The 21,030-nt window shown below is 41.9% G+C and overlaps 3 protein-coding genes across 6 annotated transcripts; 1 reads left to right on the top strand and 2 right to left on the bottom strand.

Annotated features, from left to right (window-relative positions):
- Positions 1 to 96: 96 nt before the first annotated feature.
- On the bottom strand, positions 97 to 1,733 carry LOC117894283 (E3 ubiquitin-protein ligase NRDP1). Its single transcript, XM_034801241.1, has 5 exons — positions 1,540 to 1,733; positions 1,335 to 1,477; positions 823 to 1,267; positions 592 to 757; positions 97 to 525 (listed from the first exon to the last, which is right to left on the bottom strand). Exons 1-5 carry the CDS (start codon positions 1,654 to 1,656, stop codon positions 422 to 424), a joined length of 975 nt encoding a protein of 324 aa, XP_034657132.1. The 5' UTR covers positions 1,657 to 1,733; the 3' UTR covers positions 97 to 421.
- A 185-nt stretch (positions 1,734 to 1,918) lies between these two features.
- LOC117893814 (group XIIA secretory phospholipase A2) lies at positions 1,919 to 3,078 on the bottom strand. Of its 2 annotated transcripts, none has more exons than XM_034800564.1 (3): positions 2,915 to 3,078; positions 2,675 to 2,858; positions 1,919 to 2,587 (listed from the first exon to the last, which is right to left on the bottom strand). In XM_034800564.1, exons 1-3 carry the CDS (start codon positions 3,002 to 3,004, stop codon positions 2,151 to 2,153), a joined length of 711 nt encoding a protein of 236 aa, XP_034656455.1. In that variant the 5' UTR covers positions 3,005 to 3,078; the 3' UTR covers positions 1,919 to 2,150. The 2 variants fall into 2 exon arrangements, with proteins under 2 accessions (XP_034656455.1, XP_034656456.1); XM_034800565.1 differs by having other exon boundaries at positions 2,675 to 2,834; positions 2,915 to 3,074.
- A 486-nt stretch (positions 3,079 to 3,564) lies between these two features.
- LOC117893813 (cAMP-dependent protein kinase catalytic subunit 3) lies at positions 3,565 to 20,964 on the top strand. Of its 3 annotated transcripts, none has more exons than XM_034800563.1 (8): positions 3,565 to 3,654; positions 9,593 to 10,338; positions 17,943 to 18,111; positions 18,245 to 18,354; positions 18,410 to 18,655; positions 18,718 to 18,899; positions 19,635 to 19,712; positions 20,381 to 20,964. In XM_034800563.1, exons 2-8 carry the CDS (start codon positions 9,699 to 9,701, stop codon positions 20,504 to 20,506), a joined length of 1,551 nt encoding a protein of 516 aa, XP_034656454.1. In that variant the 5' UTR covers positions 3,565 to 3,654; positions 9,593 to 9,698; the 3' UTR covers positions 20,507 to 20,964. The 3 variants fall into 3 exon arrangements, with proteins under 3 accessions (XP_034656454.1, XP_034656453.1, XP_034656452.1); XM_034800562.1 differs by lacking the exon at positions 3,565 to 3,654 and adding an exon at positions 4,601 to 4,816; XM_034800561.1 differs by lacking the exon at positions 3,565 to 3,654 and adding an exon at positions 4,601 to 5,507.
- Positions 20,965 to 21,030: the final 66 nt, after the last annotated feature.

Below are 21,030 nucleotides of genomic sequence, written 5' to 3'. Positions count from 1 at the left end.
CGAATAGAGGGGAAAGTGAACAGAGAACAATAACAAATTGAGATATTTTTTTCTTCTTCGTTGAGATCGCTTAATTAGACAAATAAAATAATGTTCTTGTTATTGTTGATGTTCTTGGCTGTTGGGTGTATAAACGTGGGGAATAATTTGTTACAAGCTAAATGGAATATAAGAAACAATGATCCGAAATAACTGTACGTATGAGTAAATGTTTTTTGTACAACTTGAAAGTCGTCATGAGGCGCTTGAATGGTATGATAATGGTAATGGTCTTCCTATGGTTCATCCTCGAGTGAGAGCTTCTTCTTAATGCGATTTCAATGCTTAAACTTAATTGTTAAGGAATCAACAAAACTGAGCACTGTTGGGGTGGGGGATTATTGTGAGAACTTGACCTAAGATAAGTAGTGGTAGTGGTTGCCTATTCGATGCCATGGGCAAAGATCATAACCAAGCCCGGATCGATCATCACGTCCTCAGTCATGTGTAGGTTATCGCAGCTCAGCACGAGCACAGCTTGTTTGCCTGTTGATAGGGGGGGATAGAGAATTGTCTAGGGGCTTGCATGGAGCGGAACCTTCACCCACTCACCTGGAATGCGCCGACAGATGTAGTTATCATAGATTCTGCGGTTATTTTGACGCGTTTCTAGCGAGCTAAGGCCTCGCGGCCAGCGTCTCTCATGGCAGAACTCCATTAAACTATCCAGAATGTGTGGTGGACAGCCCGACTCGGACAGAGCGCGCTTGATCATGAGCTGAAGTAAATCGCAGACATTGTCAGTCTAGTTGTAAACACTATCTCCGTGTAATAGACTCTCACCTGCAGTGCATCATCGGGCGTAGAGATCATTCCTCCCCAGCGCGTGACCCTGGCTCGGGGCAGGGCGCTGCTCCAGCGAATAACCTCGTCACGCTCCATCTGGTCGGCTATCGCGCGCATTGCCGGATTGGAGACGCGCATGGCACGCATAAAGTCCTTGAACAGCTGCAGCTCCCTTTTCAGTTCATTGATGGTCAGCTGCTGGTCAGTAAGCTCCGATTTGAGCTCCCCCATTTTCTCAGTTTGCTTGACAATCAGCGTGCGCAGCTCCCGCACGCAATTGTGGTCCTTTAGCTCGTCCTTGGGTATGTCGAAGCCACAGCCTTTTTCACAGGGAAAGGGACGCTTCGGATTGTGAATGCAGTCCTCTAAATGAGAATTATATACGTCTAGTTTGAGCACAGCGGTGCAGCCATACGGTGCATTGTCACAGGTAATTGATAGTCTGAAAGTGCGCGAGAGTTAATTGGGTTACAGGCGCAAGCAGTGGGTGGTCGTTCGGTCGTTCTCACCTGGACAGTAGGTTGCGCAATATACGAGGCACGGCACGTAGATTCGCTGTCGTCAGAGCGTTGCGATCAACAGGGCACGTGGGCTGCCGTGTCAGCCATTCGTTGATGCACCCGCGACAGAAGGCGTGCTCGCACATGACCGCCTGCAATAGCAAAAATTGTAAGTTGCACTCTGAGATTAATCTCGTTCGTGGGGCAAACAAACCTGCAGCGGATCCTCCAGTACGCCAGAGCAAATGGGGCATGTTAGCTCCTCGTCCACTTCTCCCTGAAATCGATTGACATCGTATCCCATGTTAGCCTTGGGTTGTGTGCATAGCATAAAGACACAATTTTAATAAATCATTTTTTGTGAAGATTGCAAAATTTTTTTTTGTTGCGCTTGTGACCAGTGTGACCGCGGAATTATCGATAGGATATACCGACTGACTCTCACAAATATACCGAAATATACCCTTGCATTTTCAAAATATACTGTAAGTATACCGTGTCTGTATGTAAAAGCATGTAAATTATTAACAGAGACACATGTATGATAACTGATATCATCGAATTGTTGAAGTTCAAACGGATTGTTTTTACCATTTTCATTGGTTAGAATATCCATATATTTATTGGGGAGTGGAGATACTTTCTTTGGTGTATAAATACAAAAATTCGTCAGATAACGAAGCCCAATTTCCATTAATGGCGGGAAATGGGCTCCGCTTCACTAAAAACCAACATGAAACGAAGTTTAACGACAACATTCAACACAAATGTTCTTAATTATACGTCTGTCCTCTAAGGCATGTGCGTCCATAACTTAGCTATGTGCTATATCTCGTTGCGATCTTTCCAGCCAGACTTCTGGCGCTGCTGCTTTTCCTTGCTGTTTGCATACTTGTTGCCGTTGTAGGAGCTCGCTTTGGCTGGGGCACAGTAGCAGGAGCGCTTCTGCGAGTCCAGAAACGACCGGCAGCCGAGGGTTAGTGTACCCGTGAACAGCATCTTGGCAGCGGCTTTGCAACCCTTCGTCATCAGGTCACTGGTCAAGGATTTCTCATAGCTGTCGCAGTACTTGTAGAGACAACGCTTGAAGTCCAGGTCACACAGCTCCTTGTCGCTGTTGCACGTATCGTAGCAGATGTCGTGGTCATTGCAGCATGTCTCCATCTCCACTGCCGGTAGGTAGTCCGTGCTTATCCGCAATCCCAGCGAACCGCAGCCATCTGCGGTCGGTGTGTAGAACTTATTCTGAACTGCTCGAGGTGCTGAAAAGCCACAAGACACACGTCAGTTGTCATAGTGTATCGAGAATTTACATAATTCGAACGCAATTTGCGTCACAGTACCAGTACCTGGGCCCCCTCCGTCTGGCGGTGGACACTGAAACACGCAATTCTCCTCCACGGCAGCATCGAACACCTCGTGGACGGTGCGAAACTTGCGCACAACCGTGATGAGATTCTTGAACACGTCACCGAAGATTGCCTCGGCTGCAATAATGGCATCCCTTAGCTGCCCGGAGGGGAATACAAACACTGGGCATTAAGTAAGGGCGAAGAGTGCATTGCATTTCCAAGGGAGCGCTCACTTACATGGACAATTGTGCTTGATCCGTAGCCGGAGTAGGCGTATGTGAGAAATGTCAGCACATATATGGCCAGTTTCATCCACGAGAACTGCATCTTGAGGTTTGAATCAGTGTAAAACTAATATTTGACCACGAAAAAGATATTGGAGCGTTTTTTGTTTGTTTTTGTTTTACTTTTGAACAGCTGCTACCGCGGACTTATCGATCAAATATACCGCACGACCATCTCAAAAACATCTTCTCATTTTAAAAATATACCGTAATGTTAAATCTTTTCCTCGAATATGATATTCTACTTAATAGTATTAGCTAGTTAGGTTTCTCAGCGCTAAAACTATAATTTTATCCGATTTATCAATCAATTCTACACAAGATTGGCTTGTTTTCATGATTTTCTTTCATTGGATTGCTTACAAAACCAGGATCAAACTAAAAAGGTCAACCCAAAATAAAAGGATAAAATGTACGTGAGTGGGAAGGGCTGCTAGTCACTGTTATAACAATGTAACACTTTATTACTTTTAACTTGAGCCATCTAGCAACATTTGTGAGCGGAACAATCGATATATCGGAGGGAGAATTCAAAATGTTTTGTAAACTGTGCGAGTTTTGCTTGGTTTGTGAACAAAATTTGGTGCTATTTGTGGCTTGGCGGTATCTTCTAGCAGCTTGTCCAGACCATGACAGGCTGTCCAGTCGGAGGAAACTGCATGCTCGTCCCTGCCACATTTCACACTTAAGCAGGTGAGCCACACGTTGTCCTTGCCCTTGACAGCAGAACTGCAGCAGCCCATAAAAACACACTTGCAACACACACATGCGAGTATTTAGTGGCAGAGCTAGCTAACATCTCGTGCCTGCTTTCGCTTAATTATAACATCAAATTGAAATGCATAAAACAATTGTACGAGTACTACCTATGTATGTGCCTGCCGCACCTGAAATGTGGCTCTGGCACGCAGGCGTCTGAACCGACTAACTGCCGCCGCCTGACCTTGTCAAGCTTGATTACAACAGCCAACAAAATCAACATAAACATGCAAGCCAAACCAAACCAAAAACCAAAATATCCAAACATCCAAATATCCAAAAATCCAAAACGGTTGAAGAGCCATTCGCTGTTTGCTTACACTTGGGAGGGCTCGTAAATATACATACTTATAAAGTACATATTTCCCAGATTTTTCTTCGCCGCTGCTGCTGTTGCCATGATGTCTACTAAAAACAAACAAAACATTTTCAGACGTCTGTCTTCTATATATGTAAACGAGAGGTACACACAGTGTAAATTAGCCCGACAACACACAATGCGCTCCCTTATCGCGGACAACTTGTACTTCCACTGATCCTGTTGGCCACTTTGTGCCGCCAAACTGTTTAAGAGGAACACTCCACAAGCAAAAGCAGCACCAACAGCACAGACATGGGCACTGCCACACACATGGATGATGAGAGCAAACACAAACATCATCCAATGAAGCTCCACAGCATCTCGCAGCATCTCTGGCAGCCTCCCAAGCTCATCGTCATCACCATCGCCATCATCATCATCATCATCATGAATGTTCGTTCGCTGTTGCTGGTGCTGCCGCTGCCCCTGCCACACTGCCACAAGTGAGTGGGGCCGACCGACGCCGACAACGAGAGCTCTGGCAAACGATTCGCAGATTTTACGTTTCAGTTTCGTGCAAAACGTGGAAGCGGCTGGTCAACCAAATACAAATCCCACAATAGAACTAAAGAACGATACGAAAATCTGAAAAATCTGAATAGAACTGAAACTGAAAAATCGGCATTGGAAGATCTCAGACACATTCAAATTGTCCGAACGTTGTGGCAACTTTTTTGATTAATTACTCATAATTCGGTTGATTTGCATATTGCAATTGTTACAACTTTGGAAAAGGTAGAAACAAAAACAAACGGCAACGGTAACAGCAACAGGGTAAAAACTGCAAGCTGCAAAACCGGAAATTCTAGATCACTCGGATCTCACGATCCCCAAGAAGGCATACACTATAAACAAAACACAAAACCAAACAAAACAAACAAAAAACACTTGAAGTTGTTGTAAACCAAAGCGGTACTTTGTCTTCTCTTCTAAAGCAAAGCGCGACAAAACCAAACGAAACGCAAGAAACAAACTAAAACTTAAAACAAAATCCCACAAAAAAGTGACACAAATAAAGCAAATTGTGCGAGTATCGCCATCGTCTGTCCCGGGGTCCAGTGTCCAGTCGATCTGGTGTACCTATAGCCCATGAGAAAACGCTGAGTGTTGAGTTTATTTCTGATTTCTGTTTCTGTGTGTCGGCTTCTGCGGGTTTCGCTTTTTTGTTGCTGCCAGCCAACAGACGAAGAAAGAGGGAGAATATCGAGACGGCGAGACGGCAAGAAGGAAAATCGTGCGCTCTCAAAGTAACATATTTATTTTTAACAATTTCGCAAGCGTTCAAATTTTGCTCCAGCAAAAAATTAGAACTCGAAGCCAGACAGACAGACAAAGAGACGGACAGACGGACAAGAAAATAGATCGCCAGCGATCGTTAAGAAAAACCAAAACAGCCGGCGATTGTGGCCTCTTAACATTTAGCTGGGTGAGTAAACATAAATACTCGTACGAAATGCTGTAAAAAGTGGACAGCAGCAGCACAGCCACAGCCACCACAGTAATAATCTATTCATGTTTTGCTTTCCAAAATAGAAAAACAGAGTAAAGACCAATTCGCTTCGTAATTGAGCTTTGAACACTAAAATTATCCGAGCATATTTAATTATTGCAATTAGCTAATTGGGAACAATAGGAAGAGATTTATATTCATATTTAGAGTGGAAAAGTTATGTACCCGTAATTCATAATTTTCATAATCTTTTTGCAATAATTGGTAATAGTTTTCCACTTATTTCCCAGTCTTCTTCGGACATCTTTCCTATTGAATCACATCTTTTTACCATAACTCCCAGCATTTTTTTCCACCTATCTGTGTGCTGCAAGTGCACCCACAATGTCCATGTGGTTGACCCCATTTATATAGGCTTTCTTCATGCCTCACTTCAATAACTCTCCCGCTTGAGACTGAGTCAAGGACAACACGTCAATCTTGTTCCGCAACTTCCTCAAACGCATGAAACTTTTATGTATTTTCATCACCAAATACAGTACGTACTACCTACAAGCATAGAACTAGCTCAAGGACAACGGAAAGGAAATACTTCTTGCTCTATAAAAACAAATCCATAAATCTCTTTCGCCCTTATATGAGTTCGAGAACCCCCTCCGGTACTGAAGAGCTCACAAGAAACAAAGAGTGTGGCAGGGCAGGGGTTTTGTCGTGTTATGATTACACTTTGCCGGCATTATTTTTGATGATTATTGCCATTTGGGGTTTATTGCCCACACAGAAAGAGAGGTAGGGGAAAATCTGTATTTTGTCAACTTGAAATGGGCAATGAATTTTCGTTTTGGTAACACCCCGCAGATCGTTAATACGAACGTATGCACTTATTCATAATTACATTTCGTGATGCTTGGCTTCCTGGTGGACGCAAATTAATAATATTCCCACAACGCCTACAACAAATAATCGTTCTCTGTTCAAAAATACACCGATGACGATGATAAAAATATGAGAAGCCTCTGGCTGTGTTTTTTTGCTTTTCGATATATTCTATCCATATATCACACCCATACATATGCGTATATCGGAACAAATCGGTTCACGTTGCTTTTAATTAATTAATAGCATAATTTATACGCTGGCTGGGCCAACGAATTAATAAATGTTGCAAGCATTGAACGTAAATTTAAGTCGTGGTACCAGAGTTCAAGTGGCCAACCTGCAGTCCCAAAATTGAGCAATCTCATCTTGTTTCCAATTCGAATATTATTCTAATATTCTGTATAAATCACAGTGCCTTAATGTGAGGTGTGCCAAGACACCCCCATGGGAAGAGTTTCATAATTTTTCGGAGAGTGGAAATCTACTCAAAAAAGAAAATGAAATGAAATCTTTAAAAATACAGACAGATTTTGGCAATAAATTAGCTGAGGCGAATATGAAAACACAAAACGTTATAAATAGGCAATAAAGGGGAAAATTATGAAGTGATATTGAAAGTCCCCGAGGGAGGAGAATCCACACATTTCTATTTCTATTTATTTTTTTAGTAATTAAACTATAAAGTGCATCCAAAAGTGCATTGACCCTGCCAATTGCAGCTGTATTCTGAAACAGGAACTGCCATTTATTTTTAGCACTTCTAAAGCTGCCCGAGATTTATGTTTAATCCAAACATCTTTACGATTTTCACTTTCATTCACCTGATTTTCTCGGCAAACTTTTCGAGCAGTACATACACATGTACCATACATAAATACATATGTACATATGTATGTATGTGTTTTATTTAGTATACATTTTTCGATGGGCTTTTTCCATTCACGAAATTAGGCTGAAAGCAGTGTGCTGCTGGCCACCGGAAGATTAAGCAACAATTTAACATTTTCGCTCTTTGGCAGCGACGACTACGACTACGACGACCCCAATTTCCATTTCCATTTTCAGTTTTTGGCAGCCACCAAGGTGAATGGGGGGGAGGCGATGCTCAGAGTGGGTTATATAGAACCAAGATCCGAGATCCGACCGAGTGTCTGCCTGCTTGTACTTGTTGTAGCTGTAGCCAGTGGGTCTGCGGCTAATTTACAGCCCCCCGAGTGATTGTCTACAATAATTTTTTTGAGAAATTATTCTCAAAACAATCTTCTGCACTCTGCCTCGGGCAACTTTAAGTTATATTTCCGCAATTTCAACGCGTTGGCGTTTCGTTTGGCCCGAAAATGTGCAAAAAGGTTAAACTCGTACATAAATAATTCTGAGTGACAGACCGTTCATAAAATGTATACATATGTATGTACATATTGTTTGTGTAATAACAATAATATCTACGAATATGTATAAAACAAAGCCAAAAATCAAATAAAATATTGAAGATTTTTGTTTGCGAATCGCAAAAATAACAAAACAAAAAAATATTCCATTTTGACAAGGTTTCTCCAATAATAAAATATTGTAAATAGTATTAGCAATGTGTTTTTTTTTTAAGTAGATGCGCAGTAATATATTTTTATATATTTAAATCTATATGTTTGTATTATATTCGAAACGTTAGGGATTTGCCTTGTCATTAGAGCGTGAGGCGTGTGAAGTGAATTATATTTTGTTGCTGCTGTTTCTGCTTCGACGTGAGACAATTGACGTACTCATGACTGAGACATTTAAGAAGTAGAACAAAATAGAAAAGAAAAGAAAAGGGTAGGCGAATTTTGTAGGATTTACTGTGAATGGAACTATAGAAAGTCCGCAAAGATTGTTTCATATTTACATTTCTTTGCCTTCAAAATCTATTCTTATCACTTTCTATGAACTTTTCTCCCCATTTTAATCCCTTCTTTTTAATATCAGCTGCTCATCCATTGTCATATTCTTGGCCTTTGGTGCAGCCAATAGCCAATGCCGCTGGCTAATGACTTACTCATCAATCCTTTTCTCTGTACGAGGCCCCATTTTGGGGTTGGCTTTTTGCGCAATCTTTGAATCAATTGAATGTTCTTCTACTCGCATTGCCTGGCTGGCTGACTGGCTGGCGCTTGCTGTCTGGCTGCCCTAGATTCATCCGGCACTCGCTTAAACAATAAAAGCCACTCAGGCCGCAAGTGCTCGAACTCGTAGATGATTATTGATTTTCATATTCGTACATCCATGTAGATAGATAGATGCATCATAAGCTTTCATATTCAGGGCATTTCCTTTTGTATTTTGCATCGTTAAATTAAATGCATCAGTGCATTAAGGCGAACTGACTTGGACGCCACAAGACCCCGAGTCCCACAAGTCCCCCAAGTCAAGTCGAGAGTTCTTGGCGCCTTTGTGTCTCAGCTATTAAGTTACACGTCTGGGGGCACACTCTTGGTGTTTCTTTTGTTGTTGGACTTGGAGCAAGGCAGCCAGTCAGCTAGGCAGCCAGCCATCAAATTGAATCACGAATGCATTCATTGTTATTAATAATATTAGTATGTAATATTAACTGAAGCCTCCATTGTGCCGGGAGATGGAAAGAAAGGAGGAACCCTTTGGCATGTATAGAACTCAATTTTCCCATCCTGACAATCAATGACAATGCCCTTGTCTGTCGGCCTGCATGTCCTCTGATAAGACCCGAGACAGACATGGGGTCCAACACTTGTTGCTGACCAGCGGCCATGCCATTTCACTTTCAATTTATGCGCACGACAAACGCTCTGCTCTGTGTCGCTCTCTCTGTGTCAGGCCTATATACAAAGGGCAACACTCATCCATTCCCTTAGTTGGTTAATTAAAGGGCTACATAAGTGTCCCTGGGAAGTGGGAATGGGATTGACTCTGAATAAGCCATACAAATATGCCTCAGGGTAATTAAATAAAACAAAAAGTGTGCCTGCGAGAACAGAAGTAAATCCAAGATGTCTCTAAGGGATTGCTGCATACATTTAACGTCCTGCCAAAGCCCATCGATATTCAAATTGAAAACCCATCAAAATATTCGAACCCATCAGCAGATTTTGACCACAAAAAGAACCCATTTCAAAGGGAAAATTGAAAAACAGAATTCTAACCCATTTTGTTTTTGTTCTATGCAATTGCAGGAAGAAGAATAACAATAACAACAGGACAGGGCCGGCGAAAGCGAGAGCCAGAAATAAACGCAGGACAATTGAGTAGGAGGAGTGGGAGCCAGGGATTGGCAGAGATATGTCCGCAGCCGCTTGTGCCCGCTTCTGTACGCCGTTGACAGCTGGAGGCGGTGGCGGCTCCAACAAAGCCAAGTCCAACACATCAGGCACAGGATCGTCGTCAAAATTGACGGCAGGAACAGGAAACAGCAGCATGACGTCAGCATACAAGAAGAAAATTCCAGCAAATGATACCAACACAGAGGCGACATTCACATTCAAATTGGGCCGTGCAACTGGCAGCAGCAGCAACGGGGGCGCTGGCAGCCACAGCGTTGCCTCAAGTGAGTCATCAGATCCTTTGGAATCAGATTACAGCGAGGAGGAGGAAGAGCCAGAGCCGGAGCAGAGTCAGAGCCAGAGCCAGAGCCAGAACCACGTAAGCAGCCGGAGCAGCAGCAGTGCCACGACCACAACAAGCTCCGCTGACCATGACAATGAGGTGGAAGAGGAGGAGGATGACGACGATGAGAATGATGGCGATGGTCGCGACGGCGACGATGTTACCAATGATTCCAACGAGAGCATCGAGGAGGATGACGGCAATGAGACCGACGACGAGGAGGATGAGGATGACTCCGATGAGAGCAGCAGCGTCCAGACAGCCAAGGGAGTTCGCAAATTTCACTTGGACGACTACCAAATAATCAAAACTGTGGGTAAGTCACTCGAACATCCATACATACGACAGCTGTTTACATTATGTTCCAGGCATCGAGTGATTGATGTTAAGGTCTCGTCTCCTGCGATTACCTTCAACTTGTCTGCCCCAGAGATTTCCATTTTGTTTGTGTGTGGGGGGAAAACTGTTTAGAGTGAAGCTATCAAAACACATTACGAGAAGAGTAAAGTAGTTCTAGGTCGGTTTAAGAGTCAAGGTTTCGATGAGATCATAAAGCAAGATCCAATAAGTTACAGCACGAGACCAAAACGAGTTCCATGGAAAGATATTTCAGACTGGAACCGAACCAGAACAGATATTCCCTTAAGACTTTTCTCACCTGTTCAATCAATTCGTTCAGTTATTTCATCTGGATACAATTGATTCACATATAATGTATACCTTTCACCCTCCCTTCCTCCCTTGCTCTCTTGGGGTTTTGATTTTGTTTGCTATTCTTTTGATTTCGTTCCGCGATTTAATTTCAAATATTTATTACCTCATTTTTTATGCATCTGCCTTTGTTAATGTTTGCTCTAGCTTAACGCTAGCTTCAGTTTTTCTATTGCCTTTTATTCGTTTTATACGTAAATAAATTCTTATTGATTACGCAAATGGAATGGGGTTCTCGTGGATCGAATGGGAACCATGTTCTTCTTATGATTATTATGAGCATCTCGGCACCGCAGAGGCCAAGGCAATTGCCTTCTCATTGCTTGCGTAAAATTTCATTTAGAAAATATTTAAAGTGTAGTTGGGAAACGAGTATATGTACTATATTTGGACTCTGTTTAGGATCATGAATGAGTCTTACGTACTCGCATGGACGTTCAACCCATTAATGCCCATAATATTTTGATTTGTTTTCCCATTTTGACGTCTGCGCTGGTGTGTTCGATATGATGGCAAACAAATAGCGAAAAAGAACAACATTTTAGCATTGTATTAAGTTTAGTGCACCATCGCCTGGGATTTCCAAAATCTCATTAAGCGTTTGCGGCATAAATATTTACTCTGTTTGAGGCTAAATCGGGACGTTTTCAAGATTTATTACTGCAGCATTTGCTTTTAGTACACGTGTGAAACGGTTTTCCTTCTGCTCTTTGCGGTGCTATCAAAGTCATTTGAAAACATTTATTTATCGATTGTTTTGCGCTGCGAAGCAACAGTTTGGATCCATTCAAAGTTCTTTAAAATCAATGTGGGAGTCGGTAATTGCCTCAAGATCAATTAAATCGTCGACTTTTGTGTTGAAATTTGCAATTAGATATAATTATACAGCTTCTAAAATGATTGTGGGTGTAATATATAGCATTTCCAAGAACTTAAATCCACTACAAAACTCATCAAGCCATACGGCTGGCTTTTCTGCACTTTCTGTTTAGTTTGTTTCCTGTAAAAGACATGCCCTATGCCAAGAGTAGGACGTTCGAATGCCTTTCCGGTGCTGAATTCATTCCGTAAAAAATTCCTCAATCAGCAACTTTCACGCCGAATGAGTGAGTAATTCCGGCGAGTGCCTTTCCGCATTGGCTTTCAGCATCCAGCGTATGAGTAATCTAGCATTAATTTCAAACAATTGCTAGACAAACATGGAATCGGGCAAAGGTATTGAGTATTGAGTACGATTTTCAAGAAATTTTCGTAAAAAGTAAATAAACTTGAGCGGAAATCATGCTATGCACAGGCACATGGCATAGCCAGGGGAATACGAATGAAAATGGGATTCGGATTGGGACTGGGACTGGGACTGGGGAGAGAGTGGAAACAAATGCGAGTGAGTCACGCTGCTATTAGGGCATACGAAAAATAATCAGCCTGCTCATCCTCCCCTGCTCCAGCGGCTATCCATTTTGATAATAACAATAACCATAAGAACAATGGCCAGGAGATGCGGGGCATCATCATCATCATCGCATGCAGCAGCCATAATTGAGGAAAAACCCAGGGGATGTTGAGAGCTATATTGAATGGGAAGAAGGAACAAAATGCATTGAACTAAAAGCAAAACATCCCGACATGGCCCCCCCTTTAAGACTTTTCATAAATATTGATAGTTTCGCTGGATGCTTGTATGAAATTCCATTGATTAATTGAAAGTTTACCTCCTGGACCACAGGCGCTTGTCTGATTCAACCAGGCCGAGTGATGGAATCCAACACGAAAAAACAGCAACGGGGATTTCCTTGAGGGAAAATTTCCCAAGAAATGTTTTCACAATTTTCGAATAACAACAACAGATCTTTTGTTTTGCTCCCTCGGGCAAACAAATTAAACATGTTTCTGTTTTGTGCATGTTCTGACTGCATGCCTTGGCGATGGACTATAATCATGCCCGAGAAAGGCCATAAAACTATGGCGTTAGAGCTGTCATATCGGTGTTTCAGGCTGCCATTAACACCGAAGTGGAATGGACTCTGCTCGAAAAGGAAATGTTTGTTTCTCTCGGGGGAAACTGGATTGAAACGGACAGCGGTGTGCGAGTGAAAGTTCGTGGCGTGTGGCAGAAAGTATCCGGGAGAAATGTAGGGAGCTCGCCTTTGTTCTGGGTTTCTTAAATGGTTGGAAAACTCTGCAATACGTTCCCCAGAGATCAATGATCTCTCAGAGAAGTTTGGCTAATGGACAAGAGTCCCCCCACGTGACTATTTGGTGGCCCACTTCTCTCACTCTATGGGCGACATCTTGACAAATGGCATGCGGAAATCTCTGACAATCTTGACGCTGCTTGACCTTCCACAGACTATATTTCAAGTTGACAAATTTTCCCTGTGGGGGGTGGTTCATCGGATCACTGATCGCGGATCGGGACAGACGGACAATCCTTTTAGACTGCCGCATCTGCTCTTGGACTGCTAATTGTGGGCTGTGGGCATTGATTGATAGATTTCTGCTACAAGATAAATATTTACGCACGATTCTCGGAAATACAATTTCAGCTGCTGGGACATAAAATTGTTGCCCAAAACAAGGCCCCAAAGTTTGTTGCCATTTTCCAATTGAAATCCATTCAAAGAGAGAGGAGAGAGAGGGTCAGTGTCAGTGTTTGTTGGTAGGGTTTGGAGCGGGGGTTCCTTTATGTCTTTCTGCGCTTTACGAATAAATTGATTTTTAAATAATAAAAGGCAATCAAATCTCAAGCAGCTAAATGTATCTGTCAGATAGCAAAAAACACATGTCCCAGTGGATGTTTGTGTGTAGAACAACAAGTTGTGTGTCGTCGTTCCGTCTGCAAAGTATAACTCATAGTTCAAAATGGATTACCTCTCTCAATCCTCATCCTTCTCGATTTTTTTGTTGTCTGCTAAGTGCCTTGCGGCGGCCCCCCATCTAACAATATATCTACGACTCTATATACGAGTATGTGTCTGTGTATCTATAATAATAATTTCATTCGCTACTCTCGCCGCATGAAAAGACAAAATCAGTCAACAAGAAATTTATGATACCATGGAAAATTTGAAATCTGCCACGGCGCCGCGCCGCTCGATCTTTGTAAACTTTTTGAAGCCAGAAAATATCCGAAATTTTATTTCAACAAAATCGGACAAGCGTATAAGCAAATATTATAGAAATTATTATTTGGCACTATGCCCAGATCGAGTCCAAAAAAACAAAGCAACAAAAAAAGAGACTCGCAGAAAATTGCCTGCTGCATGGGACACCCCAGACCCCAGACCCCAGACCCCAAACCCCAGACTCGGGGAATCGTCCGATGGGCTTTTGGCTTTATTTTCGCATGCATGTCGCGGCGTTTTCTCAAACATTAAATGAGCATATAAAATTGCGTTATAAACAGCATTTCTGTGGCTCTGCTCTGTTTTTGTCTTATTAATAAAAGTGACCTACAAATGCAGCTGTAGTGCATCTGGCAAATCGAATTGCATCCATACCCTACAGTTTCCAAATTGAATTTATGTTCGATCTCCACCTGCCGCCTCCCCCACGGCTGCTGCTGCTACTGTTGTTGTCACAATTTTTGTGGCTTGTAAATGGCGGTGTAAAATCTTGTCAACAACAGCGACACGAACTGGCACAGGCAGGTGGCAGGTGGCAGGTGGGTTGCTGGCGTTGGCCAATGGGCGAACATGTGCTTTGTAAATGTCATAAATCGCTTAAGTTATGGCCAGGGAGATGTCATCGGATGGAAATATGATTGGACACGGTGTGTGTTGTGGGTCAGCAGGCGACTTCCGTGGTGCAGTTCTTTTTGAATTCGTTGTCTAAAATGATCACATTGTAGCCGCAGACGTGGATGATCTAAGAAATGAAATCTGGCAATGGTTCTGGTTGTGTTGAGGGATTGTCAGTGTGTATTAAGTGGGAAATATAATTTAGACAGCCTCAATTAGTAGTCTCCTTGTTATTAATTAGCTCACTCATTCAGCACTTATCAAGTGACCTGAAAAACTGAATACTTTTGTTTGCTATTATTTGCAACAGCTACACTGATCGCCTCTCAATGTTGACTCGGTATTGTTTAAACTTAAGCATCTTGCTAGTAGATTATTTTTAACCTGGCCTCCATGGCTTGCAGTGCAATTCCATGACTGTATCTCTCTCTGTCGGGGTTCCTTTATTTATGCATCTTTAAACAAACTTTGCTTAAATGCACTGTATAAAACGCAATTAACTTTACTTAACTTGCAACGCAGCCCCAGCCGCAGCTGCTGCAAAAAATTGTGCAAAAAGTGTGCCAAGTTTATACGAGAATTGCATCGCCTGGGTCGTTTATTCCTTTGCCATTTACATGTCTCGCCATTTACAGTATTTTAACTTTTGGCACAGATCTTTCATGAAAGATTGAAATGATTTTTATTTCTTTTTGGGCAAATGAAAGGCATGGCATGGCATGGGACAGCCATGTCCATCCATCCATCAGACAGAGGCGGAGGCGGAGATTGCATCCATGAACGCTGTCGCGCCATAAGAAAACTGTCTCTGGTCGGGTCGGGTCTGGCCTGTGGTCTGGCCTAGTCAGTTGCTGGCCATCGCATCGTTAAATAGAAAGTTTTATGTATTATGTAAAATATGTTTCTTCGCCTTTTTTCACGCACTTTTTTGCAGTTGCATCTTTTGCCAGTTGCTCTTGCTGTTGCCTGTTATTGCCTGCTGCTGCTGCAACTTTTATGAAGGAGTCTGCGTCTGCCACAGAAACAACAGGTTTGGCCACAACTCAGCCAGACTTTAATTGTTGTTGACTGGCTTTGGTCTGTAGTGTCTGTGTCTGGCTCTGGATCCATGGCATCCACATGCACATCCACTTATGCGTCTGCGACTGCGTCTGCGCCGCTTGTTTGTAGTCTGCTCTGCAGCTGTCACAATTTCACTTTGGCCAGAGACGTTTAGCAGTTTCTGCAACTGCCTCAGGTGTGCGCGCGGTGCTGCCGGAGGGCAGTGCGAGTTGTTGCAGTAGTTAAACTGTCGGTAAAAGCACTTTCCTTTATGCTAGACGATGCTGCACTTGAAGTGGCTCGTGTATGAGGTGCTAAAAGATCGTTTCGACTGCTGCCAAGCATCACTGGAGTCTGAAGATGCCACTCACACGGCAGAGTGTGTGGCAAATAGTTGAAAACAGAAAGTAGGGATCGGTTTTATGGCTATTTTTCAAGTCAACGTACTAAATCAGCACACAGCAAAAGTAAAAGTAAAACCACGACTTGCACAATTCAAAACATCCTCAAAGATGTTGCAAATATTTGATATCGAAGACACCAGAAACCCCCAGGCGGAATGCTGAATCAGTTATTAAACATTCCCAATAGAATTTTACACCATTAAAATGTGTAAATATTTAAAAAACTAATTTCTTCCAAAGCGAAACCTAAATTCCTTTGATAAACTTTTTCCTTTTCGGTTATTGTTTCATGATGGCCAGCCATGTGCCATGCATGACTGCAGATCTGCTGCCTGACCGAAATATTTTTTCAAACATTGCGAATGGAAAATACTTTCCATAGTTTTCCCCTCCCCATCCCCGACCCCTTTTGTTCTGTTTGTTTTGCGCCCTCCCACGGCCCAGTGTCTGGCCGTTGAGCGGGGAATATCTCGCTTCGTTCTGATTCGATTTTCAACCATAAAAGCATCCCTCATTGGATGTAGTTATATCTGGATGATTTAATATCGTCTGGAATATTTCGCATATTTATTCATCGTTTATCCAAAAATAGAATTGGAATCTGAAGCAATTGCTAAACAACATTTCCATCTTGTTTCGCCTCGAGTGAGAGATTTTACCCCTCTAAAAAACATATTGTATATATTTTATTATTATTAGCTGATTATTTTTGATTGTTAGAACTGTAGGGGTGCTTCTTTTTATTTATTTCTATATTTAAAATTGGGAAAAGAATATTTTGGGAAATTCTTAAATATTTTGTTATGGAAACAGGAAAAACTTTCAACTCATTGACTCGCCGTTACGTTAAGTCTCTGGCAAACATCAGCAATCAGCTAATACCCCACCCAATCCCTCTCCTGCAATAGCCCTTGTATAATCCCAATTCATTGCTGATTCATTCCGACTACGTAATCGAGAAACCAATTTGTGCACCACAAAAGGCGCACAAAATTCATTAATTACAACTTCTGAGATTCATATTTGATTTGCACGTGTAATGCTCTCCCGACCCCCGGCTAAAACAGCTGCAATCATATGGGGCCTGCCACACCCACTGCCAACGCCCACTGGCGGTTTTCGCTTTTGTTTCATTTAATTGTTAGGATGGCGGGGTACGCACGTGGCGCGTCAAATGATTGTGGCTCTGCCGATATTTTGGTGGCCGAGTTCAATAATCCGCTCACTTTTGCTTTATTACAATAAAAATCATGGCTAATTATTGTCGGCCCCGAATGGGACCGCATCAGCATCGACAGCAGCCAACAGCCAACAGCCAAACGTGCTGAAAAACTAAAAGCATCTGCAGAAAGGAAAACTTTTGCCGCACTCTCATTGGAAAATGATTGCGTTTCGGCATTTGATTTATAAGACAAATCAATTTGTAGCAGTTTTGCTGTTTCCCCTGCCATTAGCACAACAAAACGAAACAAGAGAGAAAATGAATAGAAATTTTCCTCTTGGTCTTGGCCTTACACACAGAGAGGTGCGAGGAGGTAATGCGAGCTGCTCGCACGTTCCATGTTCCACGTTCCACGTTTCCTTTTCTGTCAGTTACTCTCCCTCTTAGTCTTGGTCTTACTCAGTCTTAGTCACACTCGTTCGCCCGGTGAGTCGAACGTTAGCCCAATTAAAAATTCAAGGTTGAGAAAATCTGATGGGCGATGTAAGCCAACACCCCCAGCAATAGCCAAGTCAAGCCAGAGCCAAGCCAACCCAAGAGCTTGGTTTTGTAACCTCAAAACGTGCTCAAAAGTGAAAAAAGTAATTATGCACCCAGCTCTGTACATTGTACACACATATGAGTATATGTGCTGCCCCGACCAGACCCATTTTCCGTATCATTTACAAACACTTTAATGGGGCATGCCCCGATATTTAAGAATGTTGTTTGCGGTTTTTCTTGCTTGAATTCATTCGGGAGGGAAAACATACATATGATATCTTACTCATGACTTTTCTTTCACTCACGTTCTCCCTTTCAGGCACTGGCACCTTCGGACGCGTGTGCCTATGTCGCGATCGGATTTCGGAGAAGTATTGCGCCATGAAGATTTTGGCCATGACCGAAGTCATTCGTCTAAAGCAGATTGAGCACGTCAAGAATGAGCGGAATATATTGCGCGAAATACGACATCCGTTTGTCATCAGTTTGTAAGTAAATCCAAGAAAGTGTATATAATAATAAATCATTCTAAAGATGAGAGCAGAAGGCACTGTCAATTTCCTTTGCATATAAAAACATCTGTGATTCCATTAACGTCATTTTGTGTCTCCCCCTCCCTAGGGAATGGTCCACAAAGGATGAGTCAAACCTATATATGATCTTTGATTATGTCTGCGGCGGCGAGCTGTTCACATATCTGCGCAATGCAGGCAAATTTACTAGTCAAACTTGTAAGTAATAAACAAACACTCCACTATGATTCGCTAATTGCAAATACATTTTCAGCCAACTTCTTTGCTGCTGAGATTGTCAGCGCACTGGAGTACCTGCACTCACTACAAATTGTCTACCGTGATCTGAAGCCAGAGAATCTGCTGATCAATCGCGATGGCCATTTGAAGATTACAGATTTTGGTTTTGCCAAAAAGCTAAGGGACCGCACCTGGACACTGTGCGGCACGCCCGAGTATATTGCACCTGAGATAATACAATCCAAGGGCCACAACAAGGCCGTCGATTGGTGGGCATTGGGTAAGACAGAACGAAAGCGAAAGCTAAAATTGATCAAGCTAATGTTTGTTGCTTTGTTTTAGGTGTTCTCATTTATGAAATGCTTGTGGGCTATCCACCATTCTACGATGAGCAGCCCTTTGGCATATATGAAAAGATATTGAGTGGAAAGATTGAATGGGAGCGTCATATGGATCCCATTGCTAAAGACTTGATCAAGAAGTTGTTGGTGAATGATAGAACCAAGCGACTGGGCAACATGAAGGTGAGAGAAAAAGAATGAGAACTTCTCGAAGATCTAACATGGGAATTATATAAATAAACTGCGATTATTATTGCAAGATCAACTATGTTCGGTAGAGGCACGTTTTTTCAGCTGTTCGTTCTTAGAATTCCTTTTATAGACAACATCAACTATTCTTAAACATTTTGAAAGCTGTCATAATTTTAATTTGATTGTTTCTGGTTTCACCTGTTCGATTGTGAAACTCTTCCGACAAGCCCCTTCCTACTCCATCCCTCTTCGGATTTAGCATATTTTGGCAAAAAAATTGTTGAGATTTTCTGGCTTATTAAGTTCGATATTTATAGATAGAGAATTTGTTGTTTACACTTGTCACTTGCTTTCGGATGATCACGGCAGGGCAGGGCAGGAGGACTGACTTTGTTGCTGGCTGGCATTAAAAATTGCAGTGCATATATCAACCATTAATTGTTGGACATCGCATAGAGCAGATCGCAGATAGATCTGCACATGTTCGTTGTCAGTTAGCTGAATAAATTCTGTCGAAATCATTTTTCCCCATTTTTCCTCGAGTTTGTTTCCTTCCACTCTGTTCTGTTTTCCTATTTGCTGCTGTTGTTGTTGTTGGTTTTTGCTTAATAGATTTGTCGCGCGTTTCGCAACACGAGCTAAGAAAATGCAAAACGTTATTTACGTCTAATATTTGGTTTTTTCATTCCATGCTTTCCCCGGATCATCTTCTTGGCTCACCCCCAGAACGGTGCCGATGACGTGAAGAGGCATCGCTGGTTCAAGCACTTGAATTGGAATGACGTCTACAACAAGAAACTAAAGGTGAGTTCTGTTCGCAGGGAATCTCTTCGTATAGTACATCCCCCTTGGTCTTTACTTTCCTAATTTGTATAATAACCATTTTCTGTTGATTTTCGCGACACACGCTTGGCCCATTTTGTTTGAGGAGAGGGCTATCTGAATTGGCGAATGTATTTTTATACATTTTCGTAATTAAAAGCAAATAAACAAATCAGTTTTGAAAATTAGCTATGCCTTTAGTTAATGACCGCAGCGTCTATTTCGGCTGGCTAGCTGGCTGGCTGGCTGCTTGGGTGGGTGGGTGCTGGCCCCCATAAATCTACCGATTCATTTGCAACAAAAAAATCTCCAAAGGCGAGTGAGTGCGAGTGAAATGTAACAAAAGGGGGGCCCATAAGAAGGCGTTAATTGCCCAAATGTACGCCTCCAGCCAGGCGAGAGACACTGTGAGATGCGTCAGAATTGACTTTTACAAATTGTGCAGATTTTTGCACATTAACGAGATATTTTTCACTGCCAAGAAACCCATATAAGGATAACAGATGTGGGGGTATAGTAGAATAAAGTATTTAAATATAGTTATTCTCCCCTTTAGTACCAATTTACAAGCCCATAAATACTCAATCATTTAAAAGAATATATAAATCAAAATAATAATTATTTACCCTTGAATTTGTCTCGTTTATTAGCCACCAATTTTGCCCGATGTACATCATGATGGGGATACGAAAAATTTTGATGATTATCCCGAGCAGGATTGGAAGCCGGCCAAGGCAGTAGACCAAAGAGATTTGCAGTACTTTAATGATTTCTAAAAGAAGAAATAAATTGTCGTTAATTTCATGAAATTTTTTTTTGTTTTCTGTTGAAAATTTGTTATAATTTTGCGGTGGCAAGAACATTAATTATTTATACTGGCAATTAAGTGTTTAAAGTGCTGTGCTAAAGCAATGATAACTAACGGTACGATACATCTACATACATACATACATTAAACTATACTATAATCTACGACTAAATATATAAACATACATATAAAAAGATAAAAATATGAACAATAAGTCTAAGTTTATGCCCATAATGTTATTTCTAGCGTGTGACGTCTATTATTATTATGTTTAATTGTTTAAATGTTCGAACAACCTCTCCCCATACAACAAAACCACACACACCCACCCATAAAAGTATGGCTACAATAACAGTAGAAACTGTACTATTAAACAACAACCATGAAAATATTAACGTAAAACGTTGAATAAAGTGATAGATTGAATATTGTTCGTGTGTTTATATAATTGATTTCTTGAGGGCTTTTGATTTCGGGTCATGTTCTGTTACT

The sequence above is a fragment of the Drosophila subobscura genome, chromosome J (assembly GCF_008121235.1).
Source record: "Drosophila subobscura isolate 14011-0131.10 chromosome J, UCBerk_Dsub_1.0, whole genome shotgun sequence".
NCBI lineage: Eukaryota > Metazoa > Arthropoda > Insecta > Diptera > Drosophilidae > Drosophila > Drosophila subobscura.
Note: the sequence above shows the minus strand (reverse complement) of the source record. Positions and strands in the feature narration are given on the sequence as shown.